This window comes from Hippichthys cyanospilos, chromosome 13, assembly GCF_059441005.1.
Source record: "Hippichthys cyanospilos isolate Australia breed blue-spotted pipefish chromosome 13, RoL_Hcya_1.0, whole genome shotgun sequence".
Classification (NCBI taxonomy): Eukaryota; Metazoa; Chordata; class Actinopteri; order Syngnathiformes; family Syngnathidae; genus Hippichthys; species Hippichthys cyanospilos.
Window position 1 is genome coordinate 11,028,414 of NC_142381.1, and position 15,515 is coordinate 11,043,928.

At 37.9% G+C, this 15,515-nt stretch overlaps 3 protein-coding genes across 3 annotated transcripts; 2 read left to right on the forward strand and 1 right to left on the reverse strand.

Annotated features, from left to right (window-relative positions):
• Positions 1-699: 699 nt before the first annotated feature.
• Positions 700-1,684, reverse strand: pin4 (protein (peptidylprolyl cis/trans isomerase) NIMA-interacting, 4 (parvulin)). Its single transcript, XM_088431712.1, has 4 exons — positions 1,537-1,684; positions 1,286-1,353; positions 1,079-1,198; positions 700-893 (listed from the first exon to the last, which is right to left on the reverse strand). The coding sequence occupies exons 1-4, from the start codon at positions 1,571-1,573 to the stop codon at positions 735-737; spliced, it is 384 nt and encodes a 127-aa protein (XP_088287838.1). The 5' UTR covers positions 1,574-1,684; the 3' UTR covers positions 700-734.
• Positions 1,685-2,760: 1,076 nt separating this feature from the next.
• nek12 (NIMA-related kinase 12) lies at positions 2,761-5,445 on the forward strand. Its single transcript, XM_088431934.1, has 2 exons — positions 2,761-3,755; positions 5,240-5,445. Exons 1-2 carry the CDS (start codon positions 2,768-2,770, stop codon positions 5,443-5,445), a joined length of 1,194 nt encoding a protein of 397 aa, XP_088288060.1. The 5' UTR covers positions 2,761-2,767.
• Positions 5,446-11,118: 5,673 nt separating this feature from the next.
• On the forward strand, positions 11,119-14,389 carry LOC148413820 (uncharacterized). Its single transcript, XM_088432201.1, has 4 exons — positions 11,119-11,335; positions 12,726-12,770; positions 12,859-12,990; positions 14,092-14,389. Exons 1-4 carry the CDS (start codon positions 11,186-11,188, stop codon positions 14,188-14,190), a joined length of 426 nt encoding a protein of 141 aa, XP_088288327.1. The 5' UTR covers positions 11,119-11,185; the 3' UTR covers positions 14,191-14,389.
• The last annotated feature ends 1,126 nt before the right edge of the window (positions 14,390-15,515 follow it).

Consider the following 15,515-nt stretch of genomic DNA (forward strand, 5'->3'; position numbering starts at 1 on the left):
GTGAGGCTTCACACGTCAGCATTTCTAGATCTTGCCCATACAAAGCACAGCTTGCTCCATGATTCATGGACACCCCCATCCTTTTATTTTGCACTTTTCATTCCATCTAATATTAGTTAACACACCTACTCAATTTCTTATTGTGCACAACCTTTATTCATTTATTCACATTCTGTAAAAGGGGCAGCTCAGTGGCACAGAGGTTAGAACGTACACCTCACAGATAAGGGACCAGAGTTCAAATCCAGCAGGCTCCAGCCTCGCATGTTCTCCCCGAGCCCACGTGGCTTTCTTCGCCACTCCAAAAACTAGCATTGCAGGTGTATTGGACATACTAAATTGCCTCTAGGTATGACTGGGTGAGTGAATACTTTGTGCCATGCAATATGCTGGCAACCAATTCAGGGTGTCCCCCGCCTACTGCCCGCAGCCAGCTGGGATAGGTACCAGCAATCTTGCGACCCTTGTGAGGATAAAGCGGCTCTAGAAAATGGATGGATGCATATTCTGCAAAAGCATATGATTAATGGGCTCTACTATTCACTCACTACTTTGGAGTCATGTGTATGTAAATGGTTAACCGAATAATATGATAGTGTAAAAGAAAAAGCGGCAGTAAGCAATAATTTCTTTTTCTTTCTTTTTTTCCTTGAAGCGCTGCATCAGAGGAGTACTTAAAGTTCACAATAAAGCACAATGTAAAAATAAATGTCCCAGTTTATTGATGTGTCTCATTACTTTTTCCCCTCCACCATTATGATGTGGTAACCAAATTTGGTCTTGATAGGAGGGTCTGTGTAAACAGGTTTATCCATGGAAGAGATGGCCAAGTTGAAAGCAGCCTCTTGGAAAGGTCCAACCATGGATCCTCGTGTCATCCAGCCCAGATCACCCTGTCCAAAACATTTGACATTAGCCAATATATTTTCAGCATGAATTCAATTTTCAGTTCTCTTTCCTTTCCAAAACGTCTGCACATTGATTAGAGTGTAACAAAGCATACTTATTGCATGAACAGAAATCAAATGCTGTATAGCAATTAATGCTGAGGGAGGACTTGAACATATGATGTTCTTACTCCTTGTCTCGCTTTGTCTTCACTATATTGTGATGCAACTTCGCTGAAACGAACACCCGCTTTGAGTTTCTCCATTGCCTCCATGCATTTGCCATGTTTTTCACAGAGGATGTGGCGAACCTGAGGAAAATGCATACATAAGTAAATTGGATTAGGCTAACGGTGCAGATAGCCAGAGGAAAGAAATAACAAAAAGAAATATCAAACCTTAACAGCAGTGCCTCCTTTTGGGGCCTTCTCCTTCTTGTCAGCTTCCGCACTTCCCGATGCACCCCCTGAGCGGAAATAAGGATAATAAAAAATATAAATTATAGTAACAGTTGTCAAGCAGCCCGTGTGCTGTACATAACATAGTAGATGCATGAAATAAAAGTTGCAGCAGCAAGATACGGTCATAATACGAGTTTGAGACAAACTAACATATTTTTAGCAAAAAATACTACTATAAGAGCACGAACCTTTAGCACCCTTGCCGCCTTTACCCTTTGGTGGCATTTTAAATGAGTGTCTACGAAAAAAAACAAATGGGAGGAAAATGTAAACTGCAAGTTTTAGCTAAGGCTCATGTTTGTTATGTTGTGCATGCGCAGTAGGCGTCTGTCTTCTTCTACGATGACACTTTGCTATCATGAAGCCTGTTCGCGTTTGTTTGCCATCTAGTGTACAACGTGTTGTTGACATACGACACAAACGATTCCTCAATATTTGTATGATTTATTTTATGACGCTTTTTAATCCTCGCTATCGGATCTATAAACTACACACAATTTATTTTTAATGCAACATTCACATTTATTGACTGATTCTGATTCCAATGTCATCATATTCCGAAAAGCCATACCGCATTGGCTATTGTGGTTTTAAGCCAATTTTTTTACACTAACATTTCTCTTTCAATGCCAATGACGGATTAGACAACGTTCTCATTTGAAATAATAAATGTCAGCTCACTCCGTTAACCTTAGGAAGGATTTTCAATGTTCTAATACATCAAAAATGATACTTTTTCCACAAACATAATACTTACTTTTCGCCAATATATACACATAATTCCATATCATGTCACATTTTTACAATCATACTGTGCATTTTTACCAGTAAAATTTTACATCAGTATCTGTCACTCCCCATCTTTTCAAATAATTCCATATCAATTAATACAATTCTACACTTTTTGTCTATATCTTTAAATTTTTATCATCATACCACATCATTCAAAGTTATTTCATATCGTTCCACATGGTCCCATTTGAGGAGTATCAATATCATACGTATGATAAAACATAATGCTATAAGTTATTCATTCAATGGTCCAGCAAGTTCTTCTTGTTTTTTTTTATACACGTAGTTTTTTTCTATTAACTAAACAAAATAGTGGTGTGACACAAAAATGTCCTTACCATAAGTGCCAGACTCTGACATTTTTAAAAAATAATGAATTATGGTGCAGCATATAGTTATCTAATAATAAGTGTATTGAGTTAATAAGTGAACCCAATTGGCTGTAGCGTATTCACCTTTCGAGAAGCCTCTATTTGGTAGCACTCTATAAACATTTATTACCAGAACAAAAGGACCCTCTTCTCAACTTTCACAGCGTCTGGTCACTATAGCAACTGCAAAACAAAAGACCTTCCTAGCAGTCTTGCATGGAGCAGGTGGCTTTACGGCCCCGACGGGTCTGTGACAATGGACAAGTACGAGAAGGTGACGTCTTTGGGCCGAGGAGCATCAGGAGAAGTTTTCCTCATGAGACACGTCGAGTCAGAGAGGCTGCATGCTGTGAAGAGGATCAAACTGGAGAACGTACATACACGGAGGGCTGTTCTTCAAGAGGCGGAGATCATTAGGAAACTGAGACAGCCTCACATAGTGAACTGCAGCGAGGCTTTCGTAAGTCCTGCTGATGGCTTTATTTACATTGTGATGGACTATTGTGATGGCGGGACCTTAGATGACAGAGTCAAGGAGAGAAAACCAAATGACTTCTTCATGGAGGCTACAGTCATGGGATGGTTTGCTCAGGTAGCTCTGGCTGTGAGTTATATTCACCATGTGAAAATACTTCACAGGGACATCAAAACCTCAAACGTGTTGCTAACAAAACACGGCGTGGTGAAGCTGGGGGATTTTGGGGTGTCCAGAGTGATGACGAGCACATCTGACATGGCCTCCACATGTGTGGGAACTCCCTGTTACCTGAGCCCGGAACTTTGCCAAGATGTGCCTTATAGTTCCGAGTGTGACGTCTGGGCTCTAGGCTGCCTGCTGTATGAGCTTTGTGCTCTTCGACCCCCATTTGCAGCCTCCAACCTCCTCAGTCTGTTTTACAAGATCACCAAGGGAGAGTACGACCCAGTGCCTGAACTTTACTCTGAAAACCTCTCCTCTTTAATCCAGAGAATGCTCAACATTGAACCCCAAAACAGACCAAGTGCAGCTTGTATAGCTGGCAGCACCTTTGTGCAAGATCATTTACCACACATTCAATGCAATGAAATGGTCACTACAGAGCCGGTCCTTATGAACGAGGATGCAAGTGCTTGTGGAGAGAGTAACTGCGGCTGCGTCTACCCTGATGACTTTGACGAGGACGAGGTGATAAGTTCTTCTTCTTTGGGGGAACAAAGTCAACATCCGTTCTTATCAACAAGGAGGGATTCTGCTGAGCTTCTTGGTAATTCATTATGGAACATTAAACACCTTAGAAGGGAAACAGATTAGGTTCTGGGAGTTTTGACACCAAATATCACTTCGAAAAATACTTTTCTTTGCTTTCCCACCCAGCACCAGAAATCAAGTCTGTCCTATACTTGACTTAGTCCAGAAAAAGTCATCAAAAACTGAGATGTGTTATAGTCTGTCCAATGTGGTAGTCCAAAAATACTGTAGTTGTTGATAACAAGGTTGTGTTTAACCTATCCAATGGGGTGCAACTTTAGCCCAAAAATAGATTTTGAAAACTGTGTTGTGTTTCTTAGCATCCAATGTAGTCCAGATGTAGGACAAAAATAGTCATTCATAAATGTGTTATGTTTAATCTGCCTAATGTGCTCCAAATTTGGTCCAAAATAGTCCTTTACGTCCTTTCAGATCAATAAATTCCTTGCCAATTTTTTGCAAACCAAGACATACAGGTGAGCATGGGCTACTGTATATGTAATATGAGGCATTATGAACACAAAAAACTTGAAAAAGACAGCGATGACATTGCACTTTTCAACCAAATTTAGACCATAAAACGATCACTTTTAAAGACTTTTTATTTTCATCTGACAATGACCTCTTTTCAAATTTCTCTTTTCAACCAGATTCTGACATCTTTTAGATGGACAGAAGAGATGTCTTGTAAATGTTTTTTCCAACCAGTTTTTGCTTGGGTTGGTTGTACAGTACTTAAAAGTTAAACGGGAACTCAATTTGAAAATGCCTTTACATTATGTTCTATGTACCTCCACATTAGGGAAAAATGTGGTATTTTTGGTGGCCATATTGCCTGTAGTGCCCCTTGGGGTAACCTGAAAATGACATCACGTTGCTAAAGGCCCAGGTAACGACTGTCACTAAACACCTGTTTCCTAAATTTGGGTGTGGTTTGCGATTAGGGTTTTCCCTTGTCATCATGGTTGTCTTGGCTTTTGACAGCTTTAAAATGAGTTACACAAGGGAAAGATTCTTAGAGGTTTTGAGGGGGAACTCAAAACTGTCTCAACAGAAAAAAAGTACCCTTTTTAAGGGAAATTTATCTTTGACCTTGAACTCAACCTAAAAGTACACTTGCTTGCTGCTATATATATATATATATATATATATATGTCATGAATGAAATGGAAATGTCTTTGAAACCACCAGTTCCTCAAAACCTGTGAAACTATGTCACTCTAACAAGAAAGCTAACCTCTTTTCAGCCGTTGTTCGAAGAAATACTTTGCTGATGCAATTCTGCGTCACAGCGCAAGAATTTACATAAGCTACTTCATAACTTTGAGTCATTCAAACACTAATATTTGAAATGCTCTTGTATATCCCCCTTTGATTTTCAATTCTAAAAATTATTGATTGTTTTCTCTGTGGTGTTGGTCAAAAAGTCACTCTAAGTAATCTTTGGAGGTGGGAGTTTGGGTGGTATAGTAGCAAACTATTCTTCATTCTCTCTTACAGTGTTTTCACAGTGTTGTCAGGATGCAGCGGACCAAGTGGAGTATCCGGACGACTTTGAGGAAGATGAGGAAAAGGATGAGTGTGCAGATGTGGCTTATGGAAGTCACTCTTCCTCTCTTGTCGAAGAAGATTCCCTGGATGAATTCCAGCTCTGTGATGCGGGAGGAATGCTTGTTACGCTGAAGGCCTTGAAGGAGAAGGGCTAAAATTGCATTTCGGAACAGACTGTGAAGTTTGAGTGAGGAGTTAAAATAAAAATAAAAATTAAAATAAAAATAAAAAAAAGGTTCATCACGAAAAGGGCATTATAGGTCAGAGGCCTGCATTGTTACAGTTCTAACGTTAGATGGCGTCAAACACAACTCACGGCCAGCATCGCCTAAAAACAGTCTGGCCAACTACAGCTCTCGCAACTCCTCGAAGCTATGAACGCTGATTGGCCGAAATCGATCCCATGATTTTTTTACGCGTATTCTTGAAGTTTATCACAAGCTGTCGCGTGGGCTTTACTGAATTGCTTTGTTTTTGCGAGCCGTTGCGTTTAACCATTAAAAAAGAAAAAAAAAAAAACGCTGCTGAAAATTTTAATAATACAGGCAAAGAAAGTGCGTCCCCAGGTTCGTTGGACAAAAACACCTCTTTGCCATGTAAGATTATTGTGTCTTTATTCTATTTGTCAGCTAAAAAAAAACTGTGAAAATGAACAGTCAAGGCATACAGGTTCACTAAGCATTTTGTTGGATTGTTCAATTGTGATGGTATATTACATGTTTTTTTTTTAATTATTGTTTTATGCCGACCAGCCAAAGAGACGGTTGTCGGAAACGTGGCAACTTTTCATTGTCATGACATACAAGACAAACTTCGAAGAACATTCTTTATTGTACCCCTGTACATGTGTATAAAAAATGCCAATCCAATGCAGGCAAAATCACAAGCTGTTGTCAAATCTCACGGCCAACTTGTTAGATGAAGATGATAACAATGGCTGAAAAGGGTAAGGTGAGTGTAGAGGGTACAGTGAAAATTTGAAATGAGAAATGTTAAAATTCAGACAATAAAGGAGTGGATTTTCACTCTGCAACTCTCCATCTGTTGGTTCAATAGATGTTCTCTAATTGGAAAAATAAGTAAACCCAGCGCCAAGGTTGCCCTTCAGTCCATATACAGTAGTTTTCATGATGAAATTGGAATAATTTAAGGCGGAGAGAAGGGGGGGGGGGGGGGGGGGGTGTCAAAAAACAAACAAACAAAAACTGTAGCGTATGCTGTCGCATGCCGAGCACTGCCATCTTGAGGGCATCACGTTGGCTGGGCTGCAAGATGGCGCCTGTCACGTGAGGTGGACAGCCTGTTTCTATACAGTGAATGCGATCCAACAGATAACATCAAACATTCTAATTCACGTGAACAGATTTTCCCATGATGGGTATTGTCTTTTACATCTGCAAGTAAAAAAGGTTTGCATTTTGCAGGCATGATACCACTACTTCCAAAATTACGTTAATGCGAAACACTTTGTCATTTTCTTAAAGCTGGAATTCGAGACTATTTCACACTATAAATTATAGTTATAGACCATAGTCTCATTAAAATCGACGCATATAGGAATATATATACATATAATTCTCATGTCTCAAAAACACTAAGATGATTTCATCAGCTTTGTATGTAGTGCCATCCCCTGGCCTGGATATCTTAACGGAAATTGATGGTTTATCACCACACCATCTCTCAAGAGATTAAGGGAGTTTCACCCACTTGGAAAATGTATTCATTTCATATCTCCATACAATCACGATTCATCATTCATAGCAGACATAGTTTCCTTTATGAAACTGGCGAGTGTGTCGGCGCCGAGTGTGTCCACAATGATGGCAAATGCGTCATCATGTGAGTGTGACGGTGTGATCCATGATCAATTTGCGTTGCTCCCCAGAATTGGAATACAGTACTCAAGTCAAAATGTTATTCCAATTTTAGTCCAAAATTTCAATGAAGAAGCTCAGTCATCATATTGTCATCCATCATCCACATGTTTTGTAAATAATGATTGAATAGCTAGTCATTTCCTTTCTTTTAGGTCCACGGGTGAGAATGAGGACAACAAAAACGCTAAACACTGTTAGAGGTTCCCACCTATGTTTACAAGTTAAGTTCTAATACAATATTATTGTACTTCATGGAATTATTTTCATGTATTCACAACAGTCTGTGCTATTCTTTTTCTTGCTTTCAATACATTTCTGTGGATATTGGATTTTTCTTTTGTCCAATCAGAAATATATGACTGCATATTGTCATTACTGATGCAATTCCTCACAGATGATGTTACATGAGCTACGGTATATTTTGGAGTTGCTGAATAAAATATAACAAGAGATACCACAGTAAACATAGAGCCAAAGTTTGTCAACTCAGACTCGGATTGCAGAGCACTCTGCTTTAATATTTTTTTTCCCATTCAAAAGTGCTTTGCTAATTAGAAGAGTACTTGATGCAAAAACATATTACATATTTCATAGGGGGTACATTGATTAAAAAAAAAAAAATCACTTTAAGGTGGTTTTGTATCTGTTACGTGAGTACGTCCAAATGATTAGCTGTTTACTATCACTTTGCTTTATTGAACCAAGTTTTTGACAAACATCTCCATCTCCTTAAACGCATGTCCCCACAAGGGCCTTGAGCATGTGTGTGTGAACTTGGCTTTGCAAAGTGCAGTATGGAGTCATCAATCAACTGTTTTAAGGAAAACTAAGTGGATCTGTGTTTGTGCCGGTGACCTTCTTCTAAGTTTGATTGCAAAGTTAGGAGTGGCCACAGAAAGTAAATAGAACTGAGTTTATTATTGTCACGCTTTATAAAATCAAAATTAATCTCCAAAGTTAATGCCTTAACTTGACACCCTAATACATATATAAACGCACAGCTTGTTTTATAGTGTTTTAAACTTCCTTATACGTGTGAAAATGTGTTTAATATTTAATATATAAGTGACCAGTCATTGCCCAAAACCCACACATTATTAACATGTAGGACTTTGCATAGGTGGTTGTTTGGGGCATTTAGAGATGTGTGAAAAGTGTAAATGTTGTGTCAGTACATCCTGCAAATATTCCCCTCCTTACACACAACTCTCAAAGTGATGGTGTCAAGACAAATGCATCACGTTTCCCGGATGACACTCAAATGCAGCAGCTGCATCGTATGAGTCATTAAGCAGCGACTCCATGAACTAATGGAAGGAAATACAGCACGTTATTGGAGATAGAACACAATAAGACTTCATAGTTGTCCAAATACGAGTTTTTTTTTTTTCTCATTTTCAACCCCCATATTAGGGAAGTTCAACTTATAACCAAATAGCTCAAAACATACCAATTTTTTCCACTTATATGTGTTCGAATAACATTAATTTGAGTGTGAAATAAGTAATATCAAGTCATTCACAAGGCTTAAAATGATGATATATACCTCTAAATGCATCCATTTTAGAGTGTTTGCACAAAACATCACAAAAAATGCACTTTCGGAAGGAATCGTCTCTTTGTTGTCAACAACGAGGCTGCGTGGATACGTTTTTCAGTGGACGTTGATGCATTATGAAAAGGAAAAGACAGCTCGACTTGTCTCCTTCATCCTTGAGACGTGTGCTTGAAACAAGCCGGCATGGATGTCGGCAGGTAGGGTCGAAACAGTGAAGGGTAACCTTCCACGCTCGGATCTCAGGACAGTCATCACTTGGGTGAAGAATATCCCAAGTAAGATGATCAGCAAATTATATCCAAAGACCTCCATTTCAGGCAAATAGGATGGGTCCAAAGATTATATTCCCGCGGAAGAGTAACGAGGATGTTTGAACATCTGACGAGGAGATGGGAGAGGACATAAGGGAGTTAAGTGTGAGTAGCTATTGTTTGTGTGTCAGATAGTGATGATAACTTCTAGTGCTTTCTGTGATATTAATATTCAGCTGTGTAAACAAAAAGAAAGCATTGAAACTTCAAATCATTTTATTGTTGCAACATTAGCTTCAGCATTTACGTCTACGCGCATGCGCTCATTACTTTGCACTTGTATTGTTTCTGCCCCACACCCTCCCCTCTCATAACCGCAACTGTATGTTATTCGTTACACAATCCGTCTATTATTGGGGATAGACTTATATTCGCATTTTTGTAAAATTCCCCCAAATTGAAAAACGGAGGGTCAACTCAGAAAAATACGGTAATTACGAGGGTAACACTGGGGTTCGTTATGTTTTTTGGTCTTTTCAGGAATATATTTGCTTCTACTCGTATCGTGTGTCATACTGAGAATGACTGAGTAAAAGCAGAACTAAGTATGTTGATTCATATTTTAAAATCAACTCTGATTGACTTTGGTTAGTGTGTTTTCCAATAGAATAGCATGACCACAGCCTCCTGGCTAGTTTCAGGCACTTTGATGCACTTGGTTATATTTCTGTTTTAGACTAAGGTCGAGTGGGGGGGTATATAAGTTTTATAAGGGTCCTTAGCAAAGTATAATTGAGAAACAAAGCAAACCAATGGGAGAATGGAGCTGATTTGAAATGATTACTCCATCAGCATGGTAACAAATATTCCAACGCAATTTGCCTTCCGTGGACTCTGTTGCCATGTATGATCGAAAGGATTATCATAAATTCCAACACATTGGACTCTCTTTAGTTGAGTAAAAAAACATCTCTTTGGGATAGAATCGTTACTGTGGAACTTTCCGCTGACTGAACCTCAATTTATTTTGTTTTTGTGATCATTTGAGTTACCTGAGACTTCTAGATGAAGATTTTATTGTGGGTGGGGTGATTGCCTACAATTGATTTCAGGTTTGTGCATGCGCAGTGGGTGTGGCTCTATTTAAACATGTCAGTGTCCAGCTGCAAGCGGTCACCTGATTCAATCAGTTTTGGGACCGGGATGGATTGATGGTTTGCGACCTGCTGCCATTGCCAAACTACTACTACTGCTACTTATGTCACATGCATGATCGCATACAAGTTAGAGCAATAAAAGTTTGAGTTGCACCTGCCATTTACCCTTCCAGAGGGACTTAGTCAGACTGAACACATCAGCTCGACTAAAACTGGACAATTACGCTAGTATAAAAGCTTTACAAATCAAAGTCAAAATATAATGTGACAATCGCAATCTATAATAAATGGTTAATCATGCATTAAATATATACCAAGAGAGCCAATGAAATTGCTTAGAATTGTGTGATAAACAGCCTCTCATTCTAAATATTAATCAGAAAGCCCTCGAGGCCCATTATTCATCAGCAGATAGACAACCAGCGAAATATGATACAATCATCTCCAATATAAATTAGGCAATAGCAGCTTGAATTTGTCAATGTGTTTTTACACTTTTTTTATTCTTGATGTATGATGACTCATTGGAGAGTTGAGTGAAAAAAGCAGAGGGGTTCCCCCTCTTAGATCCTCTTTTTCAAGCACAAACTGACATGACATGCAACCTAAATGTGTAAATTAAAGTGACAAGAACGGTTCTTATGTTCTGCCTGATGACTTCCACATGTAGTGCTTCAGACATGATTATTGCAGGATACACTAAGCAGTGTGTTTTTTCTGCTTTTTTGCACGAGACAGTCAATATCAAGTAGTTATTCGCAGAAATCGCACCTCTTAAATTTCGCGACAAGTTGATCTAATCTCATCGGGTGAACGAGAATGCGGCCGTGTGACCTGTTGAGCAATTTAAAATTTTGACCATACATTTGCATTTTGTGTAGGTGCACAGGGATGACATCAGTGGCTTCCTTTTCCGCAGTGACTCTGTGAATCAAATAAAATGAGCCGATGCTGGTCTTGTTAGTAAGCGGTGGCACTTGAGACAACAAGGCGGACCAGATTAGAGAGAGAGAGAGAGCAAGAGAGAGAGAGAGAAAGATAGACCTGAGATGGAGTACGGTATGATAAAGTGCGTGTTTGCTCTTGTCTTGCTGCTGCATTTCTGCTACAGTACCAACTTTACCCTGCACGGCGAGATGATCGAAAGACTGGACAAACTCAACAAACTCTACAGGACCAAACAACTCAATATAACATCTGTAAGTAAGAATACATTTTTCAATTTGCTGCATGTTTATTTTACAATGTCAGAAAAGGTACAAGGAATTACACTTTATTGCATTTTATCACATTGACCTTGTGGACTCTGGAAATCAACCCACTGTTAAAAAATAAAGTCAAATATTTACATTAAATTTTTGCAACGATTAATCGAAAATGAATCAATACGCAAATTAATTGACGGTCATCTTTGATAATCGAATGTTTGAGACCTAGTTTAGTTTTAAACGATCCATGTAGGCAGATTTATCATCACTCGTTTTTTAATCAAAATTAAACATCTGCAAACATTTGCTTTTATTTCGAGAAAAAACATTCAACATTTTCCGTCTTTATAACTAAATCCTTGTTATTGCAGCAGTAGTCTTGTGGACGTATGAATACCCCTGAGGGTATAAGAAGGTACTACGGGGGGTGTGAAATATTAACAGGGTTTTTGACACGCACACAACTTTTTGACAGTGCTCTTACTGTATATTTCTGCAGGAATCAGTGACTGTGACACGAACAATACTTTTTCTTTTCAAATTAAGGACAAATGAATTGGAACATTAAGCAACTTTAAGCTGAATTGTGTTAAAGTGACTTGTTAGCAAAATATTGCATGCTTTTATTTTGTTAAGTTTTGTATGGAGAGCATTGTCATTAGTGACAATTTTCCTGCAGATGAGCCAGAAAACAAAAAAACAAACAAACAAACAAAATAACAGGATGTTACAGGATCTATTTTATACTCTGCAGTTACTGAAATAAAATATGTGTCAAGATACCGCTGCAAATGTAGCTCCGAAGTTTATTAAATGAGACATAGATGGCACAACTTTCTTAAATCTTTATTTATTTCTTACTTTAATCTAAAAATGCTTTGCACTGGTTAGGGGGTACTTGTACTGGGGTTGGTATTCCAACATTGAAAATAGGTTGTAATCGTTTGAAATCATGTAGGGTGAATAACAAAACGATGAAAATTAAAAGTATTTTTAGTAATCACATTCACCAATGAATTGTCAGATGAATCTAGTATTAAAGTAATCCTTAATTGCAGTCATAATCCCTATCATATTTTTGCAGGCAAAGTAGAATCGATGACACAAAGCCACTTTAGGAATGACTGTTGAGTTAATCGGTTACAGACATGTGCGACATTTTATCGATGAACCTGTTTATCATTAAATGGGGCAACGACAGCACAAATAAACTAGAAGTTAGCACGCTTTTCTCACAGTAAAGACGACGTCCATTCAAAGCTCGGCTTAAACCCTCCGGTGTGAAGTTTGCGTATGATACGTGCGTGCTTCAAAAATATCTGTTGGGTTCATTGGAGAATTTAAAACGTCACATGTGTCTATTATGTTTTTGTCCCCGTAGCCAGACGCAGTGCGGATGCCATCCTCACGCATGTACAAAAATGCGGTGAGTTCTTTTCTGTTTCACTACTTGGCAGAGGAAAAAAAAAAAACCTTGATGACTAAAGCCCCCCGCTGTCCTCTGTCCATCTCAGGTCTTCTGCGTGGATGTTTTCAAGCGGGAGCTGGGGACTCTTCTGAGCAATGTGTCAGTACATCAAGAGAATGAGCACATCCTCACAGAACTCAAAGCAAATCTGCAGCATCTGAGGCCTCGGCAGCCACAGGTTTGGCAGCGAACTCATGCGTGCAATTTTTTTTCATTTACCCCAATAAAAAATGATCACAATAGTCATAACAACACTCATATAGCGAGACAATTTTATTCATGTTTTTTTTTTCTCAATATTGCGATTTAATCTGGACACAAGTACTTTTTGACTGACGCAATAAACTGGTACACTCTACTGTATTCAATTCCATAGAATAAAGGCCCATGAAGCATGCATTCATTTAAAAGACAGTTTGTTTATTTACCACAATTAGAGTTTTTAACTTGATTTGATTGAGTGTTTTATAAATCCATAATGACAACAGTTCAAAATTCTACCAAAGACGTGCGGCTTTATCATATGTCATATGTCATGTCACAATGATATACTGCCATAAAAACATAGGATCTGCATGTCCTAAATACTGAACATATTGTGAAATATAAGAAGTAGAAATATAAAAAGTGAATCAATAAAATGTATTACATTTTTTTAAACAAAACCTTCCAACTGCACCATCTGAAGTCCACTCATGTATGACAGAAAAATAAGTCAAGGTTAGTATGAAGTAATTATGATTCATTATGATTTGTTTTGTTTTGTTTGATTTTAATGGTTCATTCAATCCCAGTTCAAACACAGATACACACACGTATATATGTATGTATGTGTGTGTAAGTACTTGATTAATTAATTAATAAGGAGAAAACTGACTGAGTTGTTAATTCTACCATGTTTCACTTCCATCCACCAACTTTTGGGGAAAATAAATGAACATTTGTTTTCAGAATCTCAAACAAATAACATTGCAAGAAGGCAGACCATTTCTTTTGATTTTCCGGAGTCTTTCCAAATGCAGCAAATATTAAAAAAACGGACACTATTACAAGAGTTAATTGTGCTTCACTTTTTAATTACTTTGGACAGAGGGATACTGGAATCTGGATTCAAACCTCAGAACTACAGTATAAGTGCTAACCACTTAATGAATAAATAAATAAATTAAATCAAATGTAGCATTTTAGTCGTGTTATACATTTTCTGTATTTCCATAAGGTGTTTTCGATTAGGAACTCTGTATGCACCAGTAACATGAAACGTCTTTTCCTTTTCCAGATTGACGACCATTGCAAAATGGAACCGAACCCTCGAAGCAGGACGCCTTTTAAGCCCTACTCGGTTTTTCTGTGGAAACTTAATGGAAGTGGAAGATGAAGTGTTCTTATGAATGCAATGCGGCTGCAGTGCAGTTTTTGATTGTGTTTTGTCAAAAGACACCAAAAGTAAGGCAGTCTAATGCTAAGATTAACAAAAAAAAAGAAATATGATGAATGTATTCATTTTTGTTTATTTATTTATTTGAAAATATTTATTTTATCATTAAAGCTGTGATTATAAAAATGTGATACAGACGAAAATCTGCAGTTAATATGCTGGAAAACTATTTTTCTATTGCTGTTTTTAAATAAAAAATGTTTAATAATTAATGATGGTTTGTAATAATATCATTGTAAAATCGACATGCATTTGTCTTGTGCTTCTGCAGTGAGCATTAATCTTGTATTTATATGTAGCATCTAGAACGCAGCTGGTGTGGTAATTCTGACAGTGAATGCTGACATAAACAGTGATCACACAACACACACACACGCATGTGTTGCAGCAAAGAGAGGCGGAAAACGGAATTTACACGATCTAAAAAAAAAGAAGCTCTCAGCTAAGTAGGTGTCCTTGCCCACATTTCTGAACCCCACACTAAAATATCATTTACAAGAGAAAAAGTAAAAATGAGTGCGTCTGCACCTTTCTTGAACAGGTCTTTTTTTTTGTTGTAAGAATGGAGTTTGATTACAAGATTTGCGTGCAAAACATCTATGCTAGATAAACAGTATTCCAGCTGTGGCATGTCCTCGCATTAAGATCATGTCTTAACGCAGTCAGTCAACTTTTACTGCTATGCCCTGCTATAAACTGAAAATAAAAGACTTGAGAAGAGATAATCAAAAAATCGATACTTAGTGCTTATTACTATTAAGGTAGTGGAATCAAAAATCTTAAGAACTATTCCTCTAAAATCAAACCAAATTTCTCATCTCATTTGCACCACTGCAGAATAGTATCAATGACCACCGATTTTTTATTTTTAATTTATCATAGAATTGACTCAGAAAAGAAAGGATTAAAAATATATGCTGTGGTCTAACACGCCCTTTGGTCCATACTCTATTATAACTGTGTCTAGAATAAATTAGCCGCTAGTTACCAGAACTCAAGTGCTCCATATAGGCTGTCATGATTGACGTGAATGGCTTTGTTACTCACAGCATGACACAGTTGTTGTTTCTACTGGTCACTTTTTAACAAACCTGTTAAAAAACGTTGATCATTAACAATTAGGAGGGACTGATGGAGAGATGGTAAGAGCAAAAAAAGATATCATTGAGAGGGTTTGCTAAAAACTTCAGCATCCTGCACATTCAGCAGACCTAATAGCAGAAGAAATGTGCTTGTGCAAGTATTGTGTCTGTTTATTATTTTTT